General features: G+C 45.8%; 1 protein-coding gene across 3 annotated transcripts in view; it reads left to right on the forward strand.

Annotated features, from left to right (window-relative positions):
- The window catches only part of MSRA (methionine sulfoxide reductase A), a 328226-nt gene that overhangs the window by 181459 nt on the left and 119516 nt on the right, over nt 1–27251 (forward strand). For all 3 annotated transcript variants that reach the window (XM_042442879.1, XM_042442869.1, XM_042442887.1), the window contains exons 4-5: nt 4574–4678; nt 26522–26628. In XM_042442879.1, the coding sequence (XP_042298813.1) occupies nt 4574–4678; nt 26522–26628 (212 nt within the window). The remainder of the gene's footprint in view (nt 1–4573; nt 4679–26521; nt 26629–27251) is intronic.

Raw genomic sequence — 27251 nt, forward strand, 5'->3', positions numbered from 1 at the left:
TCATGCATGCCATATTTCCAGCCAGCCAGCCAGCCAGTCAAGAGATGAGCCAGTCAGACTGGATGCGGGCTCTACTGCAGTGTCTCCATCTCAGATTTCAGCCCCAAATTAGCAAGAGTTAACTATATTGCTTCTGCTTATATACAATACAGCCTCAAAGCATTTTCCTGTATTATTTTGATGTTCATGAGTTCACAAAGAATCGTTACCCCAAACCAGGTATTGGGCTGCAACCTCTAGTCCTAGAGGGGCTCACACTCTCCTCGAAGGACTGTGTTCACAGTCTGGGGGTGCTTCTTGACCCATCGCTTCAGATGAGGAATCAGGTGAATGCAATGGTCAAGAGTGCCTGTTATCAGCTTCGGCTGATATGCCAGCTGCACCCTTTCCTGGAACACGGTGACCTTGAAACTGTAGTACATGCGCTGGTAACCTCAAGACTTGATTTTTGCAATGTGCTCTACATGGGACTACCCTTGTGCCTATTCCAGAAACTCCAGTTGGTACAGAATATGGCAGCCAGGTTGGTCACAGGAACAGCAAGGAGTGACCATATAACACCAATACTAAAGTCACTCCACTGGCTGATTGTTAGTTTCCGGGCACAGCACAAGGTGTTGGTTATTACCTTTAAAGCCCTACATAGCTTGGGCCCAACCTATCTAAGGGATAACCTGCTTCCATACAATCCGCCCCATACACTCAGGTCCTCTGGGAGGAATTTACTACAGCCCTTAAAGACCAGATTGACAGCGACCTCCCAGAGGACATTTTCTGCAGCTGCTCCCAATTTATGGAATGGCCTGCCGGACGAGATCCATCAAATTACCAATCTAGAGAGCTTTAAAAAAAGCCATTAAGACGGATCACTTCCGGCAGGCCTTCCCGGAATAAAATACTCGGCCATGAATAAGACTTCCCATCTGTTGAACTCTGCCCATGGTTATTATTTGGATTATTTGGATTTTAGCATGTTAGTTTTAATTTATACCGTTTAATCTTGTTTTAAGAGGGGTTACTATGTATATATGGATGTATTTTAGCTTGTTGTATGCCGCTTTGATTGCCTGGCAAAAAGCGGGATAAAAATTTAAAAAACCATTTATTTACTTATTATTAATATCCACGGGCATTGCTATATCTAGCAGGATCTATTCAGTTGGAATGGAGAGTACATTGTATTTAGCATAGCCTAGTTGAGACCAAATATTTTTCTCTATCACCAGCATGGTTTATTTTCATCAGTGTGTATGAGTAGTTATCAGTTAGAAACAGCACAACTGTTTATCAATAGCATTTATCATCTGGTGGAGGCAGACTTCAGTCACCTGCCTTCTCTCTCCTCTTTGCTTCTTATATATCTTGTCTTGTTATACGTTCTATCCTAATCACTTGATATATCTCTATAAAAGAAGAATCCGCTTACAGTACTCTGTTTATTTAAACTATTAGTCTCGTCCCCTAGTGGTGATGCAACACAAGATAGCATAAGAACTTTGCTGTTGGCTGCCTTCCATCAAGGTACATCAGGCATCATCATCATCAGCCATTGCTTTGTATAACAACACTGACTTTGAGTTTATTATCAGTCAAATCTTGTTTATAATTGTGTTGACTTTCTGGCTGGAACTAAGCTGTATCTAGGCTCTTGATAACACACACACACACCCCAGAGCTTTCTGCATTATATTTTATGTACTTTATATATCTTACAGTCTTTACATTTTCCGGGGCTTAAATTTTGCAATTTCTAACTCAAATCAGCCTGCATCTTGTATCACATTTACTTCTTGACTGTTGGTATATGGGGCTTCTCTCTGCTATTTTCATATTATTGAATACAGTATTAGGAAAAGGAATCTAGATGCTGCTGCCTTTGAAAAGGGCCCTTTATCCATATTGAGAAGGCTTGAAACTATTGCTGGATTTTTGAGTGGTAATTTAACGCTGAACTACCATAGATCAAGGGTAAACTCTCTAATGCTTAGGCTCTGACTAGCAGCCAGTTACCCCTGGGAATGCTTCATATTGTGTATAGATAATTAAGATCTCTTTAAAGGTCTTCTACAATTGCCTCATTTTACTTACTAGAAATTTCACTGGCTACAGACAGGTATCCATTTCTTAGCAATGTGTAGAGGCTTGTATTTAAGCATAAAACAGCTATAATTGTGTATTAATAATCTGAAAATTATTGAGATAAACAAATTCATTGGGTCAATTATATGGTAATTCTATTTCAGGAATAATTTGTAATTAAGAGTGCCTCACTCACTCCTGATTCCTTACCTATCTTGAATTTGGAACTGTTAATACAAGATAGAAAGTGGAAAGGACTTGGCTCACATGCAAATAACTAGCAGACCAGTCTCACTAAGGCAACATGTGTGAGACATAATATGGCAGTTCCTATAATCCATGTAAGAGCCAGAATGTTGTAGTGGTTTGAGTGTTGGACTAGGAGACTGGGAGACCCAGGGTTTGAATCTCCACTTGGCCACGGAAACCTATTGGATGACCTTGGGCAAGTCACATTCTCTCAGCCTCAGAGGGAGGCAAAGGGCAAACTGCCTCTGAACAAATTCTGCCAAGAAAAACTCTGCGATATGTTTGCCTTAGAGTTGCCATATGTCATAAATTACTTGAAGAAACACAACCACAACAGTACTAACAACAAGAACAATCCTTGTAATACATAAATGGGAAAATACTAAGTGAGAGTCTGTTCATTTCTGGCAGAGCATAAAGCCATTCTGGTAGCTATTCCAGCCCTTAGTCAGGAGGGTAGACCTGTACCCATGCCCCATTATGGTGTAGGTACGTGGGGAACGGCTTATGTAAAGGGTATTGGATAGTTCTTTACACAAGCACCTGAATAATGCAGCCACTAACATGACCTGGAGTTGCAGTACCATAACGGCCCAACAGTATTTCAGCTTTTAGCTCCCCAAAAGCTGGTGAAAATAAAGGTAGTAGGTATGATCAGTATCCTCTGAGATCTTTTGGTTGTACAGTGGTACCCCGGGTTACGAAATTAATTCGTTCCGCTGCCGCTTTCGTAACCCGGAATACTTCGCAAGCCGAAAAACCCATAGGCGCTAATGGGGAAAAGCCGCGATTTCGTGTGAAATAGCGCCGAAAAGCACCAAAATTTTCTTCGTAACCCGAAATAACCTTCGTAACCCGGAACAGTTATTTCCTATGGGATTTTTTCGTATCCCGGAAATTTCGTAACGTGGGTATTTCGTATCCCGGGGTACCACTGTATATCATTCAAAGAGTGGCATAGGGAGTGTATTCATATAGTAGGCAAGAGTGTGTCATATTTTCTTTGTCTTTGGTATTCATGTTGTGATATGCTGTTAAGTTAGTTTCAGCTTATGGTGATCCTACGAATGGGAGACTTCCATGATCTGGTCATGAACAGCCATCCTCAGCTCATGCAAGCTCAGGATAGCTGTGGCTTCTGTGGCTGAATCAATCCATCTGTAATGTGGTTTTCCTCTTAGCTTTCTGCCTTCCAGTTTACCAAGCAATGGCATCTCATGATGCATCCAAAGAAAGAACTTTATGTGGAATTCAGTGGATGTAACCAAACATACTGTCAAGGCAATACTTGCCTTGCTAAATACAATTTCACTCTTCTTTCAGACCCTTTTATTCCCCTGGTTTGTTGCTTCTTCTCTGCACCATTTCATTTCTTCTTCACCCTTTGCTTTTGTCAGTGTCATTTGTCCTCACTGCCATGGGATGTGTCTGCGAATTAGTCTCACTGATGTCATTATATCCAATGTAGTGTTACAAAGACAGGAGTAAAATTACATGTGTCACCACAACCAACCTCTCAATAAATAGCAGTGAGGGCAAACTATAGGATGGGACCAACCACCAAGAAGCAACAGCAGTTGGGGAATGAGAAACACTGAATCAAAACAACTTTTAAATCAAAATGCACTTTAAATTGTTTGAAAGTAGTGCTGTTCTTAATAACATCATTTATTTAATGGGTTTTTATTTTCTTTTACTACTATGACTGGTTTTGAATGAGAATGAGATTTTATTTATATACCGCCATTCCTTCGATCACGGCTGTTTACAGAATTTTGGCCATATTTTGTTTCAATAAGTGTTGTGAGCCACCTTAGGTGCTACATTGGGAGAAAAGCAGGATAAAAATGAACTAACAAAACAAACTTTGGTTTGAAAGAGGTAAAAAGAGTTCAAAATGGAAAGCAGTTTCAGGTTACTAATGAAAATGGACAATTGTTCAAAGTCATTGCACCAGTGGCAGTCATGCTCTGCCTCTCTGTAGATTTAGAAGTGTGGAAGGGAACCATGTAATCCATCATATTTGGAGGGTGCTTGGTTGTACTGCTATTGCCCCATACAGACACTTGCATGGTCAACTCTCCTGCCTCTGCCATTTAAAAATTGCCATAGAGTAGGATGGGAAATCAGTTTGAAAGCTCTTCTCTCCAATTTAGTTGCAAGGCAGGATTCCATTCCTTGGTGTAGCTTTGGTGATCCTCCTCCTCCTGCTCCTCTTTTAACCATTATTATTATTTCATTGAAGGGAAAACTGGCCATACTGAAGCCGTGCGAGTGGTATTTCAGCCAGAAACCATCAGCTTTGAGAAACTGCTCAAGGTCTTCTGGGAGAATCATGACCCGACACAAGGTAGAGTGATGAGTGAGCCAGTATTTAATTATCTTACTAATTACAGCTGGGATAATTAGTGTTCGAGCCGCTCAAAAGAGATGAACCTTGAAATCGCACTGCAGCTCCAGAGAGTATGATTGCAGGCATTTATTGATGGGGTGGGGAGGAATGAAGAACTCAGTGCTCACAACGCTGGCTTTTCCCACCCCCCAGATGTCTGTGCTGTGAAAATTCCCACAGAGAACAACACAAGACAATAGATATTCCTCTCACCTTTGATTATTACAGTTTCCTTCCATAATGTTCTTGTTGGTCTTTCAAATTAAAGGCCTCTTTCTCTGCAGCTTCACAGATGATAATTTCACTCAAGCATGGAGCCTTTGTCCTCTGTGCATTCAGTGTTTTTTCATCTTCCCTGAATTGCTACAGGTATCTTTTTTATGATGAGAGGAGATGAGTGAAAGGTCTGATGGCATGGGGCTTGGATGCCATTAATAGCAGCGTGGCAGGGAATTGTTTTAGCTGATGCTTTGGTTCAGTGGATCCTCCTTGGCAGCCTCTGCAGGCTGCAAATCCTGCACCCGTGGCGTAACGATTAGAGGTAGACAAATCTGTCTGTTTTGCTTTCTAAAACATTTGTGATTTTTCAAGCATAAGTTTGTTTTGTCCCATGTCTGCATTTGATTGCTGTTTTTAACAACAGTCCTCACAGAAATGTGTATTTTCATGCACCTAAAAATTTGTATTCCCCTTTGCATGTAGTTTCCCGTAATAAATTCATTCTTTGAAATAGGAAGTTTTATATGCATTTGTAATTATTCATTTGGATAGAAGAGCCATGGTACAAAATTCAGGGAATTGTAAACACCAAATAATAATTGCTATCTTCTTCTTCATGGTCTCTGCGAATCATACAAATGGGTTTCACTGCGCCTGTGCAGTGCTGTTCAGAAACTTCTGGAATCACTGGGCAAAGTTTACTTTGCAACATATAGAAACTTTTTGGTGGTGACTCCGCCCACCCGTTATAAGGCCCCTGCCTTCCCGCTCTTTTCCCCAGTTCCTTTTTTCCGCCGCGCTAGCTGCTTCAGGGAACTTTCGCTTGCTTCGCTTGCTTGGAATCACTTTCGCTTTTGACCTCTGACCGTCTCTTGACCATTCTACTTTCTCCCGCCCCTGGTAACTCGGACTCTCAGCTCGTTTGACCTCGCTTTTTTGGATTCTCCCTTTGGCTTCGTCGACTTCGGAAGGATGCCAGCACCCTTCAAGAAGCGTGATGTCTGTGGGGGTAAGGTCCCCGTCCAGGACCCCCACTCCTCCTGTCTCCTGTGTCTCGGCAAGGACCATGACACGAAGGCTTGCTCACTCTGCAAGTCCCTTTCGTCCCAAGCCCGCAAGAACCGTGAGTCCCGGCTGACTTCGGCTATCGCCCTGGGCAAGGTTCAAGAGGGAGGGCCCCGTCCATCTTCGGCCCCATCGGCTGCGCCACCTGCCTCTTCTTCTCGGATCAGCGTGTCCAGTGTGGTATCTGCCCCGCCACGGGCTGAATCTTCTACCACCACCGATGTGGCCAGTGGTCCCCATGCACCCAGTGCCACCGACAAACCCTCCATGCGTCCCCATAAGTCGTCGGGGACTGAGGGTTCCGAGCCCAAGTCGAGGTCCGGGAGGAAGCCGTCCCTGGAGGGCTCGCGCGCAAAGGATCGCGCTGGGACGGAGGTTCCGTCGGTGCCGACCCCATCCTCCAAGGCGTCGTCGAAGGCATCTCGACACTCCTCCGACTTGCCCAAGACGGGTGCATCTTCTTCTAAGAAGGCTGCTTCGGTGAAGAAGGCCAAGACTCCTAAGCCGCAGGCTGTTGTCCTACTGGATCTGCTGGACAACCCTTTTTTCCCTTCCAAAGATCGGGTGGAGACTCCGCGATCTTCAAAGAAGAGGCACCACAAGGAGGCAGCTGAGGGCTCTGTGCCCAAAAAGCCTAAGTCCAGCAAGGACTGCGCCAGATCTCAGGCCTCCTCCAAGGCAAAGGCGTCTACTTCGCACAAACAGCGCTCCCCTTCGAAGAAGGCCTCGGCTGCAGTCTGCCCGTGCTCTGATGGCTTCCCCGTTGCGCAGACGACCTCACATGCGGCCACAGCCCTCGACACGCCGCTGCCGTCGACGGTCGACTTTGTCCAGGCCGCCACGGAAGTAGTTCACTCCCCTCGGAGGACCTCCCCTCCCCCTTCGGTCCACTCCGACGTGGATGACTTGATGGACCAGGACACCAACATGTTTTTTGATGCCGAGTCGGGCAGATACTACATGTCGGTACCAAGGGAGACCGCCTTCAGGGAGTTTACCAGACTGAATCTCCGCCCGGTCATTCCTCCAGGTGGCAAGCCTCCATCCCCGCGTGCGACGACTTCGGCTTCGAGGTCTGCACCCCGTCGCTCCTTAACAGATCCATCAGCGCTTCATCTCCCGGCACGTCCAGCTGCTCGGGTGAGAGCCCAGGAGATCCCGCTGACTTCGGGTACCGACTCCGAAGACGAGCCTTTGCTACCATCCGGAGAACCGTCGGATGACGACGATACCTCCGTCCAAGCGTCCCCGCAGCAGATTCATCACCCGGATCCATCTTCCCTGACAGACGATGTATGCTCATTTAATGAGCACATCATTAAGATGTCCAGGGCTCTGGGCATTGATCTCTCCTACCCAGAGGAAGAGGGTCGGGATCCTGTGGAGCATCGGGTGCATGGCCAGGTGCCCACGCCGCCCTCCATTCCACTGCTGCCATCCTTCGATTCCATCGTACGGAGGTCATGGGATACGCCGACGTCCCTCGTCGGCTCCTCTAGGAAGATCGAGGCTCTCTACCGGATCTCCCCGTCGAGTTGCGCCTGGTTGACCGACCACCCCAGGCAGAACTCGGCGATTGTCGAAGGGGCCCAACAGTCCTTCGTCCCAAAGCAGGCAACTTCCCTAGCCGATCAGGAAGCCAAAAAGATTGATGGTCTAGCCAGGAAGGCCTATTCGGCGTCAGCCCTCGTCGTCAAAGCCATCAATTATACCGCCTGCATGGGGGCCTATGTTCAAACATTGATGGAGGGCATCTCGCCACTCGTCCTGGACGTCCCGGACGAGGTCCGGCGACGCTTGGTGGAGATATGGGATGAAGCCCACTCGGTCGGGAGTTGGCTTATCATCGCCTCCAGAAACGTGGCCGACTGCGCAGGATGGGCGATGTCGGCTTCGTTGGCTCTACGCCGGCACGCGTGGCTGAGGGGCTCGGATCTCAATGCCAGTGTCAAGTCGACTATTGAGGACATGCCTCTGGACGGTACCGGCCTCTTCCATGCAGACACTGACGAGCGCCCGAACCGCAAATTCAGGATGAAGGCGGCAGCGAGAAAGCATGGGATGTCCTCTTCTTCCATCCAGCCATTCCGGAAGAGGCAGCGCCCGTGGCAGCCCCAAGGTCAGTCACAAGGTACCTTCCAGCAGGACCGACAGCTCCAACAGCAGCCCCCACAGAGGCGCCGGTACCCCTCTCAGTCCTCCTCCTCCTCTGGCCGCCGCAACTTTCCGTACCGAAAGTCTCGCCGACAGGACACCGACCAGGGGAAGAAGAGAGCCTGAAGGGTTGCAGCGCGCTTCGTCTCACCTTCCCCTTTCTTCTTGGACATTTTGAGGCCCTTTGCTACCACCTGGGCCTCTATAACAACTGACTCGTGGGTCCTCAACATCGTCCGTAGGGGTTATGCCCTCGAGTTCCAAGAGCTCCCCCCATCCGGAGCCTTCATGTCCACTCACCCCTCGGACACCCTTCTCGACGAAGTGCGCACCTTACTAGACAAGGGGGCAATCTCCCCTTTGTTGCCCGGACACTATTCCAGGGCCTTTTTTTCCAGGTACTTCACGGTACCGAAGGCAGATGGGGGCATCAGACCCATCTTGGACTTGAGGGAGTTGAACCGTTTCCTTGAATACCGCCGGTTCCAGATGGTAACCTTGGCTTCTATTCTGCTTCTTCTCCATCAGGGCCTGTGGTTCGCGACGGTCGACTTGAAGGATGCTTACTTCCACATTGGAATTCGGGAGTCCCACAGGAGATTCCTCGCCTTCGCCGTCGGCTCCACTGCGTACCACTACAACGTGCTCCCCTATGGCCTTGCCACGGCCCCGAGGGTCTTCACGAAGTGCATGGCGCCAGTGGTGGCGTACCCCCATCAGAAGGGCTACAGAGTCTTCCTGTACCTGGACGACTGGCTGTTTGTCGCCGACTCGCAGCAGGACCTCCGAGACGCAATCTCATTCACCTTGCACCTTTTGGGCTCCCTCGGACTGGTCGTCAACGAGGAGAAGTCTCACTTCACCCCGACCAGACAGGCCAAGTTCATCGGAGCCATCCTCGACTCCGAAAGATGCTCCGCCTTTCTCCCTCTGGACCGTTTCCAGGCGCTGGTAGCATCGCTGAGGCCTTGAATCTCTCACAGAAGGGTGAGGGCCAGGGAGGTCCAAGTGGCCCTGGGTCACATGGCGTCAACGACCTTTGTGACACCGTGGGCAAGACTTCGCCTCCGACCACTGCAATCCTGGTTCCTCTCGGTCTTCTCTCCGACGGAGGACTCCCCTTCCAAGTGGCTCACGGTACCGAGACCGGTGGCCACTTCGCTGAGATGGTGGCTGGACGGCCGCAATGTCTGCATCGGAATGCCCTTCCATCAACTCCAGCCTCAATTGACTTTGACAACCGATGCTTCCCTAGAAGGCTGGGGCGCCCACCTGCGCGACCTGTTCGTCAAAGACAGGTGGTCGGCCCAGGACAAGCTTCTCCACATCAACGCCTTGGAGATGCTCGCAGTCAAAAAGGCTTTGAGGGCGTTCGAATCTGCTGTCGCAGGCAAGGTGGTCCTCCTGAGGACGGACAACACCACCGTGATGTACTACATCAACAAACAAGGAGGCACCAGATCCAGGACCCTGCTAGACCTCACGCTCTGCATCTGGGACTGGTGCATTCAGAGACAGGTCCTCCTCCAAGCGATTCATCTTCCTGGAGAGGACAACAAGTTGGCAGATCGCCTCAGCAGATCTCCGTCGATGTGCCACGAATGGAGGCTCCATCCCGAGACGGTCAGCGACTTGTTCGACCGGTGGGGAGCTCCCCGGATCGACCTCTTCGTGACCAGATGGAACAGCCACTGTCCCCAGTTCTGCTCCAGGAGGCGAATGGACGGATCCCTCGGAGACGCGTTTGCCTTCCTTTGGACGGGAGAGCTACTCTACGCTTTCCCTCCGTTCTCTCTCATCATTAGGGTGGTGTCCAAGATGACAACGGACCGTTTGCATGTGATCCTGATCACCCCGTGGTGGCCGAGACAGCCTTGGTTTGCATCCCTCCTCCACCTCTCCAGGAGATGCTTCCTCCGCCTCGATCCCCGTCCGGACCTGTTATCGATCCAGGACGGCCGGATTCTGCACCTGGACATCGAGAGCCTATCGCTGGTGGCCTGGATGACACAGCCCTAGCCGCCCTGCCGGAGGCGGTGAGGGCGGTGATCCTGGCTGCAAGAAAACCTTCCACCCAGTGATCCTACGCCCTGAAATGGAGGAGGTTTTGCCTCTTTCTTGACCAGAAGGGCCTGTCTCCTGCTCAAGTGTCCACTCCAGTAGTACTGGAGTTTTTGATGGCACTTTTGGATGAGGGGTTGTGCCTTGCATCCATCAAGTGCTACTTGTCTGCCATTTGTGCCAAGTACCAATTCGGGGGAAGGGCTTCCTTTTTTAGGGATCCCTTGGTGAAGGGGTTCCTTAAGGGATGTGCCAACTTGCATCCTCCTGTGTCGGTACCAGCGCCGGCTTGGAACTTGGAGGCAGTACTGTCTGCACTCCAGTCCAAGCCCTTTGAACCGATGGCCACAGCGGACTTGAGACTATTGACTTGGAAAACCGCCTCTCTTGTGGCCATCACCTCTGCCCGCCGTGCGGGCGAACTCTGTGCCTTACGAAGGGACCAGCCCTTCCTGAGGTTTCACAAGGACAAGGTAGTCCTCCGGACAGACATTACTTTCTTGCCGAAGGTTGTGTCTGCTTTCCACATGTGCCAGGACATTGTGTTGCCTACTCTCGCATCCAACCCGACTTCGGATGCGGAGCGAAGCCTACACTCTCTTGATGTCAGGAGAGCTCTGGCTTTTTATCTGGACAGAACTGCTGCCTCCAGTCGCTCCGAAAGACTTTTCCAATGCTACTCAGAGCCGAAGAAAGGGTTGCCTGTGTCTGCGCAGAGGTTTTCCAAATGGGTGGCCGGTACCATCCACCTCTGCTATGAACTCTTGGGCAAACCTCTCCCTGGCAGGGTTCGGTCCCACTCCACAAGGGCAGTGTCAGCATCCTCTGCATTCCTGTCGGGGATTCCCTTGGAGGATGTCTGCAAGGCTGCTGTCTGGTCCCAACCTCTGACTTTTATTAAGCATTATAGGTTGGACACCAGAGCCATTCGAGACGCAGCTTTCAGGAGGGCTGTGTTGGTTTCAGGGTTGCATTGATTGCACTACTGATGGTTTGTGTTTCAGCACTTATGTTTATATGCCACTGTTTACATTCTGTTGAATGTTGGTTTGCACAATTTCTATGGGACTGGTCTTGCACGACCCCTTGTTCCCTTCTCAGGTTTGGCAATGTTATTGCTATGTTTGGTCTGTGCATGAACAAAAAAACTGACTCTTTTTTATGGTTCAAGGTGTTTATTGTTACAATAAATATACACTTGGTTTACCATAGCTTTGGTTTCATGACACTCCCTCCGCCGCTTACCTAAGCGTGTCAGTCTAAACCCATTTGTATGATTCGCAGAGACCACGAAGAAGAAGGACAGGTTGCTTACCTGTAACAGTATTTCTTCGAGTGGTCATCTGCGAATACATACAAATCCCACCCGTCCATCCCCTCAGTGTCCTGCTCTCATTGGCTCTTTCCATCGCCTGCTTGGCGGAAAAATTGCGGAACTGGGGAAAAGAGCGGGAAGGCAGGGGCCTTATAACGGGTGGGCGGAGTTACCACCAAAAAGTTTCTATATGTTGCAAAGTAATAATAAATAAATAATAAAAGATTTATTTAAATACCGCCCTTCGAAACATCAGGGCGGTTTACAACAATATACAACAGTTCTGTTACAACAAAATACAAAGTACAAAGTTATACAATATACAACAATACAGTGGTACCTCGGGATACGAATTACCCAGCTTACGAATTTTTCGGGATACGAATAAATCCCATAGGGATTTATTGTTTCGGGTTACGAACGTTTTTTCGGGTTACGAAAAAACGGCGGCGCTGTTTTAAATGGAGCCGCGGCGAAGCCGCGGCTTTTTTTCCCATTAGCGCCTATGGCAATTCGGGTTACGAAGGTTTTTCGGGTTACGAAATTAGCCGCGGAACGAATTAATTTCGTAACCCGAGGGAGCACTGTACAGTTATAACAAAATACAAAATTATACAAGAGTAATTACAAGAAAATACAAAACAGTGCAAGCCCGCCCTCCATACAGCAAAAACCCAGAATAAACATCCACAACAATACATAAATCAAGAAAATAAAACTCTAAAAAAACTCTAAAAACCATACTATAGCTGGATGGCAATATACATCATCGAGGGGGCTAGAATGACATTGGTGCTCATGGGAAAAAACACAATCCATGAGCATATATACTCCATACACAGACAATGTAAGAAAACTGCAGCAGAGTAAGACTACTTTCCAAGTCAAGCCTCTGTTGCAGACACAGCTGATAGGACCCTGCCCCCCCGTCCCCTGCAGCCATGCGCAGTTGCGCAGGTGTGGCTGTGAGTCCGTTGGTGGCGAGTCCTGGGTGGGAGCGCAGCTGCGCGGGTGGATTCCTCTAACAGGCAGCCGCTCCGGCAACAGCGGCAACAAACACAGTCCCTCGGGGCCTTAGAGGGGGCAGGATGGGGAGGTTCCCCAGCGAGCTGGGTTTTATGGCGTGCCCCTGCCACTGACACGCCCCTCCCCGGCTCCCCCTCAGGTGTTCCTGGTCTCCCTCGGTCCTGGCAGCGCCGCTGTGAGTCCGTTGGCGGCGAGTCCTGGGTGGGAGCGCAGCTGCGCGGGTGGATTCCTCTCCCAGGCAGCCGCTCCGGCAACAGCGGCAACAAACACAGTCCCTCGGGGCCTTAGAGGGGGCAGGATCAAAGTAAACTTTGCCCAGTGATTCCAGAAGTTTCCGAACAGCACTGTGCAGGCGCAGTGAAACCCATTTGTATGTATTCGCAGATGACCACTCGAAGAAATACTGTTACAGGTAAGCAACCTGTCCTTTTAAATTTTTAGTATTATTGTTGATGTTGTGTTATTGTATAGGTAATCTACATATTTTTCATGTATGATGATATGGAATCCACACTGGATGAAGGGTGATATAAAACCCTCCAAATAATTGTAATAATTAAAAATTCTACCCAGGGATCATTTACTGATAGAACACTCTGTAATGTAACTCGTGACACTGATCTTTTCATTCCAGTTTAGAGATCTTGGAGTTGGTTGTTCCTTGAAAAGGTGAAGCTGGATTCTCATATGCTGCCATCCACACAAAAGAATTGTTCTACTAAGAACTCAGTGTAGAATAACAAAAATCTTTTATGCAGAGTCCCGCTGGATTAGACTAAAGTTCTTTCTGGTCCAGCATTCAGTCAAATACACCCAGAAAGTTCATAAGCAAGAGTAGAAGACAATATTGGGCCCACAGCTGGTATTTAGAGGCTTCCCCACCTCTAAACCTGCATGTAGCTAGCTGGAGTATGGTGTACTTCAGTTTGTTTTCTTTAAGAAAAGAGGATTCCACTAGGGATCCCATGCTGTCATCTTTCATTGTCTAGTAGCTGAAGTGAACTCAGGACTTTGGAAGTGCCTCTCACTTTCAAAAAATCCAATCCAGGCTTTTTAAGAAAGTGCCCCTTCTTCTTCTATCTTGTTCTCCTGCCCTTTGTGTCAGGGTATGCCAGTTTGCATACCAGGTTGTGACTGGATGAAGGTGTAGCAAATGGCAGGTGTAACCAGAATAAGGTAAGCCTGCAATTATTAAATGATAGAGCAATTGGCCAATTAGGCCAGGTGGCTATCATAGCCAATCTGCAGACTATAACAGCATTGCAAGTATGCTGGGTTTCTGAGAGCATACTGGTAATATTTGTTCTCCATGCTGTTGGAGCATACAGGGAATTGTATGCTCTCCATACTGGCTGGCTTTGCTCTCTGTGAGGTTACATGCTATAGGACTGATAATGCTGAACTGACATGCTGCTATACTAGAAGCCATGCTATGCTTTAATTCTGCTGTTCTGTATTGAGCATTTTTACTATGTTTTTGCTTCAATTTTATGACTCTGCTGAGTAAAGCTACTTTTTGTTAGCATACCTCCAAGACTCTGCTATTGTTAGTTTTACCTCAACATACACCCCAACACTTTGCTCCATGACTAGCTTGCCCAATTCTACTCCTTTCCCCTTGATGGCTTTTCTTCCTCCCAAACCATCTCTTTGTGGTTAGTGTTTTATAAGGCATCAGGAGCCCCCCCTCCCATGCCATACTGTTGGTGGTCCAGTTGGGCTTGGCATTTCTCTTGCAGTGCATATAGTGGCAGAGGTAGGATATAGCTCCTACCTCTGCCACCTACCTACCCAGCACAGTGTTTCACATTAGCCTTGCCATCATGGGCAATGACAGCTTCCCAGCTTTTTGATTGCCTTCAGAAGGCTTTTGCAACTCCATAATCGCATCTCAGCAACTGTGATAAGTTGTTACAGCAACTGATGACTAGGGCCCAATGGAGTCCAAGCCAAGCTTCTGGAACCAGTCAATCCTGTGTGATTTTAGGGAAGCAGGAAAGAATTAAGGAATTTCCTCCTTCTCTTCTTGGCGACCAAACACATTTCACATGCACATATTTTCTCCACATACATTTGGTCTTTATTGCCAGTTATCCCATTTGCTTGAAAGGGTCTATTTGTCACTGGGTGGGAAAAGCTGAGCCTGTTATGGATGGTGCGCAAGGAATCTATCATCTGCAAATAATTAGAATTAGACACTAGAAATGACATTGTTTTTCTAATGAGCAGATGTGTCTGCTTAGAAGAGAAGAGGAACAGCTGTACCCATATAAAATGGGAAAGCAGGCCTAAGCTGCCATTATGCATTCTGATCTAAGCCCTTTAATTGAGTTTTTTTTCAAAAAATTGAGAAGGCTGGGATCTATACATAAACTTCCCCAGCTATCATATTTTAGCAAGCAGGCCTCCTCTGGAACCTTGATAAATTCTTGGTAAAGATATCAGGCTTTTTTGTAAAGGAACACTACAGACTGCCAAAATAAAGCTGCTTCGGGTCTCTTTGGAGGTATGCTGTTTAAATGATGCATGCATCCTAAGAATCAGGAAGCTGCACCAAAGCTGCACTCCAGTGCTTAGGAATGGAGTGTGGCTTTAGCGCAACCTCCGGACTCTTAGGACCCATGCATCATTTAAATAGCATACTTCCAAAGAGACCTGAAGCAGCTTTATTTTGGCAGTTTGTAACAGGCCACTGATAAGATGAAAGTTGGAAAAATGGTTCTCTGGAGGCAGTAGAGTGGAGAACTGTAGAAGCCATCTTTCCCTTCTGCTTTTGCAACAGACTGATAGATGAACGATTCTTTGCTGAATCTGTATGCATGTGTGTCTCTGTGTGAGTCTCTGTCTGTTTCTGAGTTGGGAATCATTAATCAGGTTTTTAAAAATCCTCAACTTATCACAAATTAATAATTCACATAAGTGAGTTGTCAGTCTTCATTACAGTGGTACCTCGGGATACGAAATACCCAGGTTACGAAATTTTCGGGATACGAAAAAATCCCATTGAAAATCATTGTTCCGGGTTACGAATGTATTTTCGGGTTACGAAGAAAATTTTTGGTGCTTTTCGGCGCTTTTTCGCACGAAACGCGGCTTTTCCCCATTAGCGCCTATGGCAATTCGGCTTACGAAGGCTTTTCGGGTTACAAAAGCGGCCGCGGAACGAATTACTTTCGTAACCCGAGGCACCACTGTATAAAGGCAGCTGCCCCAGTATTCACATGCCCCAGTATTCTTAAGACTGATGGACAGTCCAAATCATAGAGTTGTCCAGCCAGCTGTTTTTTATGCCCTATCAAGACACTGAACCTGAAGTCTTCTGCAGACATAGCAATTGATCTGAGCCTCACTTTCCTGTGATATATGCAAAGTTCAAACTGCAGAGGATTTGCGTTTGAAATATCCCTGTGACAGAAATGCTACCCTGAGCAGAGACATTTAAAATGCTCAAAGCAAATAGGTAGCAGGGGGTGGAGGGTGGATTGCTGTCACCTAGAAGAGCTCTCTAGTACACTTTGGTGCCAGTTCAAATTTGTGCAAAGCTGCCCAGTTTTACAATGAAGGAGGTATCTGCCTCTCCTTCCATGTGTAGGAGAATTGGCCATTGTAGTGCAGCAATGCAGTTTTATCTACATGAAAAGAGGCCCCGGAGCCCAGTAATGAGTCCTCTAAAAACTTCCTCACTTTCTTGGCAGGCTTGACAATCACACTGAAGCCAGACCTCAATTACTGTTACATAGACATAGGAGAGATCAGACAGTCCTCTCCCCCAGCCTACTCTCCAAGTAGAAAGCTGTTTGTCCACCTAACCCAGGTTTTATTGTAGCTGGCTGCAGTTGTCCAAGATCTCATGCCAGCAACTGAACCTAAAAACATCTTTATGAAATGGTGCCCCTAAACCATGGAACTACAGTCCTCCATTAAATGCACCAACTAGTAGTCTAACCCTCTCATCTGCCTAGGTATTAGGCCGCATCTATAATTGATTGAATAATCTGCACATTATTTCTTTAAAAACCACACAGACAACACCCATAATTTAGTTTTTTCTAGATCCTCTTTCAACTCATGCTCATAGTTGCAATCAGTTATTAGTGAGGTGTAAGGGTTCAACCCAAAATGGAACTACCATATATACTTGTGTATAAGCTAACCTCATGTATAAGTCATGGATAGGTTTTGGGAGCAAAATTCTGGATTTTGATATGACCCATGAATAAGTCGAGGGTAAACCTTAGGGGCAAATAACAAAGGATGTAAAGAATGAAGCAAAGGAAAATTATGCCAAAGAACTTGAAAAATTTTGACAGGCATAACTGTGCTCATCCTAAAAGCTTGATGGATTAAATGGGAGCTAAGGTATATGGTGGCTGTGTGATATGTTTGGGAGGTGAACCCAGGTGCGGGCAGGGCTAGGAAAGTGCACACATGTCAAAAAGGATGTAAAGGCAAGAGTTAAGGTACTGAGTTAACTCTTATTAAAAAGGGAGCCATACCCCTCTGAGTGGTAAAAGGTAAGAGCTTAGTCTGTCTAAGGAGAACCTAAAAGAAGCACTTACCTCGCTCTACTCCCTCAGTGTTTGTTTGAAGGGAAATGGCAAAGAGCTAGTGCTACTGCTATTTGCCCACCCAGGTATTCAAAAAAGCCAGAAGTGGTGCCATGGCAGAGAGAGTAGGGGAGGGGGGGTCAGTGCTTCTTTTACACTGTCTTGGGACAGAGATCAAGGGAAGTAATAGGACCACTCTATTCTGCTTTGGTAAGGCCTCACTTGGAATACTGTGTCCAGTTCTGAGCACCACAATTTAAAAAAGATGTTGAGAAGCTGGAGTGTGTCCAGAGGAGGACAACCAAAATAGTGAAAGGTCTGGAACCCATCAAGCCCTATGAGGAGTGGCTTACGAAGTTGGGTATGTTTAGTCTGGGTAAGAGAAGGTCAAGAGGTGACATGATAGCTCAGTTTAAACATTTGAAGGGATGTCATATTAAGGATGGAGTAAGCTTGTTTTCTGCTGCCACCATATGCACTGCAAAGAGAAATACCAAGCCCAACTGGACCACCAACAGCATGGCATGGGGGGGGGCTCCTGATGCCTTATAAAACACTAACCACAAAGAGATGGTTTGGGAGGAAGAAAAGCCATCAAGGGGAATGGAGTAGAATTGGGCAAGCTAGTCACGGGGCAAAGAGAATAGGATACAGAGCAATGGATGCAAACTACAGGAAGAGAGATTCCACCTCAATATTAGGAAGAAATTTCTGACAGTAAGAGTTGTTCAACAGTGGAAGACACTCCCTCAGAGTGTGATGGAATCTCCTTCTTTGGAGGTCTTTAAGCAGAGGCTGGGTGGCCATTTGTAGAGGGTACTTTAATGGTGCCTTCCTGCTTGGTAGAATGCGGTTGGACTTGATGGTCCTTGAGGTCTCTTCCAACTTTGATCCTATGACTAACCTCTCACCTTTTGCCACTTTATTCAGAGAAGAGGATGTTCCTTTTTAAAATAACAATTAAGGTACAGTACTTACATTTACCCACAAGTAACTTAACCTGTCAGCTATCTCAGGGACCACCTTCTCCCGTACAATCCTCCCCGCGCTCTCCGGTCCTCTGGTAAGAACTTACTGCAGCCTCTAAAATCTAGGCTTGTGGCGACCTCCCAGAGGGCATTCTCTGTTGTCGCCCCCAAACTTTGGAACGACCTGCCAGATGAGATCCGTCAGTTGACATCATTAGACAGCTTTAAAAAAGCGGTCAAGACGGATCTCTTCCGGCAGGCCTTTCCAGATTAACCACCCCGGCCCAGGTTCCCTGATTCCCTCATTCCTCCCGTGGCCCCATCTTAGTGATGGTTGAGGATCAACAGAGGGATATCAGGGGTTTTAGTTTTTTAATTGTTGCTTTTATGCTTTGATATTGTGTTTTTAATATGTTATACTGTTTAATACTGTCTTAAGGGGGGGGAGGGATAAAGTGTTTTTAATTGTTGTATTTTATATTTTACTGTTGTCAACCGCCCGGATTGGTTTCCCATAGGGCGGTATACAAATAAATATTATTATTATTATTATTATTATAACCTAGGTTTTTTGGGTTGTTTCTTTGGCTAAAATTTCTAGACAAAATTTCTAATGAAATACCTAATACTAAAACCAACACTACCTTGAAAGTGGATAAGTAACAATTAGGGTGGAATCCTGTTGCTAGGGTAGAAGATAGCTGAAAAAGTGGAAGGCCAGAGAATTAATTGGGATGGTCCCTGGCATATAAGGATAGTTGGAGTGTGTCATTCACAAGCTACTCTTGGAGCCCTTTCTTTTTGCTGTATGTAGGTATGATTGTGAATATTATTACTTACTGCCTGCTGGGAATGATATGAGACCAATGTAGTTGAATCACCTTCTGGTGGCTTTAGCACATGAAAAATAACAGCTAAACTGGTCCTTCCAATTGTTGTGAAAATGAGACTGGTAGCTATAGCACATTAATCATCTGTTGCTCTCCTGAAAAGGTTGTTAAGCAATAGTGTCTCATAACTGATACATTATACATTATAAAAGAGAACTGGCAGTCTTAAATTCAGCATTTTGATTAATCTTTCACATTATTATAGGATATTCTTAATTGTCTGGGTAACAGTTCTGTACATTCTTCTGTAGCAGCTGCCCCCCCCCCCCCCAAAAAAAAGGTGAGACTTCTATTTATTCCGTGCTGGAAATGAGTCCTGCTGACATCTGGAGAGCAGAGATAGTTCTTAGCTTGGGATATTAACACCTTTTTCACGAAAGCACAGAGTCAGTGGTAATACAAATACAGTACCACTGTAAGCTAATTTTGTTGACAAACAGTTTGGTTACCGATAAATGAAGTAATTTAGGTTGTTTTGGTAGATGAAAGCCCTAAGAATAAATTTTGCAGATAAGTTACAAGGCCTTACACTAACCATCTGAGCAGCCTGACCAGTGAAAGATGTTTTGGTTTTTATCCTGCATCTCTACAATCAATCGCCAGCCTTCTACTGTCTCTTGCTTTTGCTGTGTCACTGTACAAAGTAATTGTTGTCATTCTGTTGCTGTTGTTGTTCTGTGCCTTCAGGTTGTTTCCAGCTTATGACACTTCAAAGGAACTAAGACACAGAACAATTGATTCAAGCTAAAAGAAAAGAGATTCCACCTAAACATTAGAAAGAATTTCTTGACAGTTAGACCTGTTTGACAGTGAAAGATACTGCCTTGGAGTTCTAGTGGAGTCTCTTTCTCTGGAGGTTTTTAAACAGAGGCTGGAGCTGTCAGGAGTACTTTGAATGGCAGGGGGTTGGACTGGATGGCCCTTGGGTCTCTTCCAACTAGGATTCTATGAGTCTGTGATCTCTCCTCTTCAGTCAGTGATTGGTGGCTCCCATTTGTCAGTGAGGCAATGAACCTAGCAAGCATTCTCTTTATGTCCCTTGTCTCCTTCTTTTGCTATTAGAATAATGGAGGAGATTAGATAGTATGCCTCTCGCCATAATTGATGCTGTCTTTCAACTTTTCGTTTTGCTCAGCTGTACATGTTGTGGCTTTGCTGTAGTCAATAAAATACAAAATAATAATAAACACATAATAAAACAGAATGGTTCCCAATGGGCAAAGGGCTCAGGAAAGACTGCATCCTTTCACCCTATCTCAGTGATGGCGAACCTTTTGTAGTTTGCGTGCCGGGGCGGGGCTTCTACCCCCAGGATGGGGGCTGGGGCCAGGGGCGGAGCTCCTGCCCCTTTTTCCCTCCCCCGCCCCCGGCATTTGCCGGCTTCTAAGGGTCCCTTTGGGACTCTCGGAGACCAGCAAATTGGCCTTGGAGGACTGTTTGCTGGCCTCTGAGAGTACCTTTGGGGCTGTCAAGAGGCTGGCAAACAGTCCTCGGAGGACGGTGCCCAGCGGCGGGAGCCCTTGGGCTCCGTCTTCCGGGGTTTGCCGGCCTCTGACAGCCCCAAAGGGACTCTCAGAGGCCGGCAAACAGTCCTCGGAGGATGGTGCCCAGCAGCGGGAGCCCTTGGTCTCCGTCCTCCGGGGTTTGCTGGCCTCTGAGAGTCCCTTTGGGGCTGTCAGAGACCAGAAAACAGTCCTGGGAGGACGGCTCCAAGGGACTCGTTCGCTCCGAGGAAAGGGAGGCCGAGGAGAAGGGGACCGGCCGAAGGGGAGGGAGGCCGAAGGTAAGGGCTTGGGCACCAGTCCCAGGCCTTTCCCTTTGGCTCTTTGCTCCGCGCTAAAGGGCTCCATGGCTCCCTTTAGCGCAGAGCGAAGGGAAGCTGAGAGGAAGGAGGCTGGGAATGCGTCCCAGTGCCTTCCCCTTTGGCTCTTCACTCCGCACTAAAGGGCTCCATGAAGCCCTTTAGCACAGAGCGATGGGAGGCCGAGAGGAAGGAGGCTGGGAACGCATCCCAGTCCCCTTTCCTTCGGCTCTTCGCTCCGCGCTAAAGGGCTCCATGGAGCCCTTTAGCACAGAGCAAAGGGAGGCTGAGGAAAGGAGGCTGGGAGGAGGAGATAGATGCACGTGCACGCTGTCTCCTTCTCTCAGGCGCCATTTTCTGGCTTCCCGCTGTCTCAGAGAGACAGTGGGAGGCCCGAAAATGGCAGGGAGGAGGCGGAATGGGCACGCCTGGCGAAATGGCGTCGCGTGCCACCTGTGGCACGCATACCATAGGTTTGCCATCACGGCCCTATCTGTTCAAGTTACCATATCTACTCAACTATAAGTCGACCTCGTGTATAAGTTGAGGTCAGGTTTTGTGACCAAAATTATGGATTTTGCCATGACCCATGGACTGGACATGGATTAGGTCGGGGATAAAACTTGGAGGCTTCTTCAGTGTGTGTATGCGTGCATATGGCAAGAGCAGCTCTCACAGAGGCTTTTCTTCATCGTTTCAGCCAGACGCACAGGCGAGAAGGGGAGTCTTAAACAAAGAGCAATATCAATCAATCACCCAGGACTCTTTCTGCTTGACTCTTTCTTCCTAAGCTCCTCTTCTCACTGCATGGGGAAATCTGAAAGAGCTGTTATCACGTTTCTATAATGACCCATAAATAAGTTGACCTGAGATTTTGAGGTCAATTTTTGGACATAAATTTTTAGGCTTATAGACGAGTACATACTATATATGCAGAAAATATATGAAAAACAGACTTGGACACAGAAGAGAGAGGTGTGAAAATAGGAGGAAGGAACATCAACAATCTAAAATACTCAGATGACACCATAAGACAAGCAGAAAACATCACAGACCTAGAGAAACTACTGAGGAAAGTCAAGGAAGAAAGTGCAAAAGCAGGCTAACAGTTGAACATAAAGAAAATAAAAATACTGACCACAGAAGATATCCATAAATTCAGCCTAGACAATGAGAAAATAGAAATAGTAGAAGAGTCCCTGTACCTTGGTTCAAACATTGATCAGAATGGGGACTGCAGTCAAGAAATCAGAAGAAGACTAAGAATGGGGAGAGCAGCTATGAAAGAACTAGAAAAGGTCCTCAGGAGCTAAGACATACAACTAAGCACAAAAGACTTGGTAAGAATTCCCTCCACCTCATCATCTAAAATGACTATCGCACTATACTCTTAAAGCGTTGCTATTCCACTTTAGCTGCTCTGAGCACAAAGTAGCAGTATATCTCCAGTATCTTTAGATACTCACATCTGCTTGCTTCCTCCCCCCCCCCTTTTTTTTTTTCTCTTTTAACTAGAATGGCAGTAAGTCACAACCCTCTACTGCAACTCTATTTAAAATTTTCTGTTAGTATGCAAAGAGATCTTGTAGCACCTTGGAGGCAAACTGTGTGAAAGAAGTTGTTAACATAAGCTTTCATAGAGTTAAGTCTATGAAAGTTTATGCTACAACTTCTTTGGCACAGTTTATCTCAAAAGTGCTACAAGATCCCTTTGCATACTGATATTCCAAATTAAAATGGCTATGTCTCTGAATTCTCCCTCCTAGTTAGTTACACATTAGGAATCCTACATGTATATTTAGAAGAATCAAGTAAGCCCCCAACTATACAACTTCAATGAAGTTTGCTCACCTTCTACTTTTGATAAGTCTTCCGTATTGTGACATGGTGGAGATTCAGTGTATTTCCCTGTATAATTTCTGCTGGAGGAGTCTGCCTCAGACAGATTCCTCCTTCCCTAAAAAGGGCTAGTAACACTCTGAGAATCTACTCTCAAACTAACAGAATCTACTCATTATTTTTGTCTAAACTGTAAAGAAGGTTTTTGAGATGCTAAATCTATAGAGTTAAATACCTTGGATAACTTTTTAAAAGTTCAAATTGAACCCCAACATGAATTCACTCTTCCACTGATGTGGAAGCCACCAACCTCCATTGCATCTCTTTCACCCAGCTCAGTGGTCCAACCAGGACTGAGAGGAAAACTGCAAATGGGTACTTTGCTCCCAAATTTTTTCTGCGGGGTTCTTGTGCCTGTCTGCCAAATAAGTGGGCTGGCCGTAAAGCCAGCTCATTAACATATGATGACCTTCTATTCTGGGTTTTCCTTTCCCTTGGCAACTCTTAAGCTCTGTTCACCGAATCGTTACAGTGAATGATGAGATCAAGCCAGAGTGACATGGTACAAATGACTTTGGCTAAATAATCATACGATGAGCTGCGGGAAGGAACTTTTATTAGCCTTAACTCAGCAGATATTGATTGGGAGGAAAGGAAACTGGTTGCTCGGTATTTCAGAAAGCAAGTGACAGCTGTAGAAAACTGTAAATCAAAGATACATTTTTATTACCAAAGTAAGAGCTATGAGCTGCCCTTTTCAGTTCCACTGTACCATGCCAAGGAGAGCTTCAGATCGTAGTACAATTTGTCTCCATTATCACTAGATTCCTTCTTGAACAGAGAGACTGAAAATAGTTCCATTAGGTTCTTATCTCTTACGGGGAAGACAGTAATAATGTGGCATTGTAGCACATACTCACCCTACAGTGGAGTGCAACCTGATTAGTACTCCTTCCATATCATGAGAAGCCATGATTCACTAGAAAAGAAAATAATACTTGGTAAGGAAGAAGACAGTAGGAAAAGATGAGGACCGTATTCAGGTTTATATCAAGGAAGCCACATTCTTGAGTCTGCAGGACCTGAGCACGTAAGAGCAAGTCACCTTGATTATAGGGTGACTTGGAGATCTCTCATTCATTGGGTTGCCATAAGTCAAAGTCATCTTGATGGAAATTAATCACAACAACAAAGTGGAAAAAACATATACACACCACGAGCATGGGCTATCTAAATTATCCAGGTTGATAGAAACACCACTGTAAAATACTGGGTCTTAATGGAGTAGTACATCTAAATGAATACAACTTTCTCCTTTTTAAATCTTTGCTTGATCTTCCTTGTAATTTTACAATTTAATTTGGTGCATGAAACAAATCTAAGGTTGCTGAGAACTAAGTGATTAAAGGCATTTCCGGGGACATGGACACAAGTAAAATACAGGAGAGCAAGTGTAGTGTAGTAGTTTGAGATTGGACTACGACTCTGGAGACCAAGGTTTTAATTTAACTAGGCCATGGAAACCCACTGGATAATCTTGGGCATGTCACACTTTCTAGCTTCAGAGGAAGACAAAGGCAAACCCTATTGGAACAAGTCTTGCCAAGAAAAACCCACAATAGGTTCGCCTTAAGCATCCTATAAATCAGAAACAACTTGAAGGCACTCAACAACAACAACAAAATGCACAGTTGGCATCGTGGAATTATAAAATGGCATGTCCAGCCACATAATTCTTCCTCTGCTAAGCTTTCTTCTTGTGAAGAAATGGGTTATTTGGATCATTCATCCTGTGCTGTAGTTTCCTAACTTGAATTTCTTGCCCTGTTTATTGCTTATTGAGTTAAGAAGGTTTCATCAGTTAATTAATTAATTTTATTAGTGCCAATAATAGTTATAAGAAGGGCTTGTTTTAAAATAAATGTTTATGGTTTTTTAAACGTTCTCTCATCAATTAACTCAACACTTATATGTGAACCTTGCACAATTTGTCGTCCAAAAAGGTGTTGGGTATCATTGGTGCCTCTGGATCACTGGTTTCACCTCACAGCACAGCAGGAGGTCCATCTCTCTGTGTGTTGACTTTTGGCAGTGGAACTTTCCATTTCATGAGAAGCTGCAAATTCTGATGCCAATGCACACCAGTGATGCACACCAGCAGTGCATGGAATAGCTTGTTTAGGGATGGTAGAGTCTGTCCTATTATGTTACCTGTGAAGTTTGCCCAGTTATAACAGCTTCTACCATTATTCCATATCATTATATGCCCCCTTCTCCAAACGCTTTCCAGCCCTGGCCAGTTGTAGATTTTAAATTGTGTCAAAATGGTTCTCAGTGGAATTAAACTGTCTGGTTTGAACTTGTCAAATTGTTTAACATGCTTTTTGCCTCCAAGTCATTTCTGACTCATGACAACTCTAAGGTGAACCTATCATAGAGCTTTCTTAGGAGGATTTCTTCATGGGGGAGTTTGCTAAAGTCTTCCTCTGAGGCTGAGAGAATATGACTTCCCAAGGTCAACTAGTGGATTTTCATGTCCAAGTGAGGATTTAAACCCTGGACTCCCAGAATCCCAGTCCAGAATTCAAACCATTGCACCATGCTGGCTGTCAACATGCTTTTAGTTTGTTTGTTTGTTTGTTTACTATTTACATTATTTTAAAAATAGGTTAAATTGGTTTTATTGCACATTGTCCTGAGATCCCATTTTATATAGTGGAATATAAATATTTTAACAATTAAAATAAATAAATATAATCAAAACTATATAGTATAGTCTTGGAATATAATATCATCCAAAATCCACAAAACAGTGATACATTTATTGGTCAATCAAAATGCCCAAATACATGATGCAAGCTTTCAAAGCTCTTACCTTTCTCCTGCTTAAATTTTAACACCTTTGCCTGATGAAGAAGCCAGTGGAGCTTCGAAAGCTCACATCATATATTTTGTGGATTTTGCTTGGCTGATAAAAGTATTGCTGTTTTGCGAGTTTTTGTATGAACAACATGGCTGCCTCGGGTATAGTCTCTTGGGGTATGTTTGCAGAGAGGCATTAACAAATAAATAATGTGTGTCCTGCTCCTTATTTCTCTGGCTCCAAAGAGATTTTAGGGCTAACAAAAGTGTCACCAGTTTTGCTCCTTGCAGTTAGTGGTTAGTGTCATCAGATTTTGTTGCGGTGCTGGCATTACCACATGGACCAGCTCACAATAGAATGCCATAAAGTACACATGTGCATCCTTCCCTTCACTTGGTTCACTCTGTTTCCAGCCTCTTCTCCCCCCCCCCCCCCCCCACCCCCCCAATCCACCTTTCCCCTTTTTTTCCCCCCCCCCCCCCCCCCCCCCCCCAACTGAAGCAACAAATGAACCTTAGCAATTTCTTTCCACAAACCAGCTCAGGGCCCTCATTTTATTTAAAGCAGATCGGGATTATAGGGAGTCCTTGCCAGCTTGCGCAAGGGTGCAGAGCCACCTCTTCAGATAAGCGCTCTCCATTCATTAGACGGAGAGATTTTAAAGGCCTCTTTACAATTGGATTCTTTGAGTGATTCTGTGATGCCAAATAAATATTTTAGAGGCCTCTTGATTTCACTAAATTAGAACATGGCACATAATGCAATCACTCACTTGATTTGCCTTAATGCCTTTCAGCTGTACTTGGCTGCTGCTGATGTCACCAGACCATAATATCCTTTTAGTTTTCCCCACTTCACGTCTGTTTAAGCAAAAGAGAAACACACTTGACAAAAATGTCAACCGTGGGTGCACAATACATAAAGGGTTTGCTTTTCTAAAGATATGGAAGGAGAACACTAAAATTAGTTGGATTGATTGATTATATCTACACCCTCTGAGCATTCAGACATCTAACCAACCCACCCACCCCTTCCTGTTTTTTGTCTCCTTAGGGATGCGGCAAGGGAATGATGTCGGCACACAGTATCGCTCTGCCATCTACACATTCTCCCCCGAACAGATGGAGGCTGCCTTGAGGTCTAGAGATGAGTACCAAAAGGTATGTAACAGAAGACCATCCGGGAAGACTTCCTGCAAGCATCCATCTTTTGAAAAAAGCCATGGTCAGGTTTGGTTTGGTTTTTGACCCCATCAGCCTGTGCGTTGCTGGAAAGTTTCTCAGAGTTTTAAGTGTGGTTTTCTAGGCTCCCTGGAGACTCATGCCTGTTTAGTTTCCTGCCTTGCTGTTAGCTTCAGTGCACTTAACTCACAGATCCTCTTGGCCTCTCTATACTGTACTTCTTTTCATGGTGTCATTCATAGCAGAAGTAAGAACCCGTCACCCAGAACTGTGAACGTCATTTTGATGTTGCTGTCTCTCTCTGTTGAAACAACTGGCTTTTGCATGACATTGGTTTATACTCCCCCAGGTTCTTTTCCTTGTGTATTTAAATTTGCTGGCATTATGCTTTCTCTGAAAGCCTTTGGCAGTAATGGACAAAAACAACAGACCAATGAGCTAGTGGGTTTGAAATTCCTATCTTCAGGGAATCCTTTCCATATCAGTCTTCTTGCCAGAAACACTCTTAAATATATCCCAAGGAACTCTGCAGCTGTGGAGGATTCTGGGAGCACATTTTAGGTTGGAAGAAACTCCAGCCTGTGAGCCTAATCTTGCTTGCC

This window comes from Sceloporus undulatus, chromosome 1 (assembly GCF_019175285.1).
Source record: "Sceloporus undulatus isolate JIND9_A2432 ecotype Alabama chromosome 1, SceUnd_v1.1, whole genome shotgun sequence".
NCBI classification, from domain to species: domain Eukaryota; kingdom Metazoa; phylum Chordata; class Lepidosauria; order Squamata; family Phrynosomatidae; genus Sceloporus; species Sceloporus undulatus.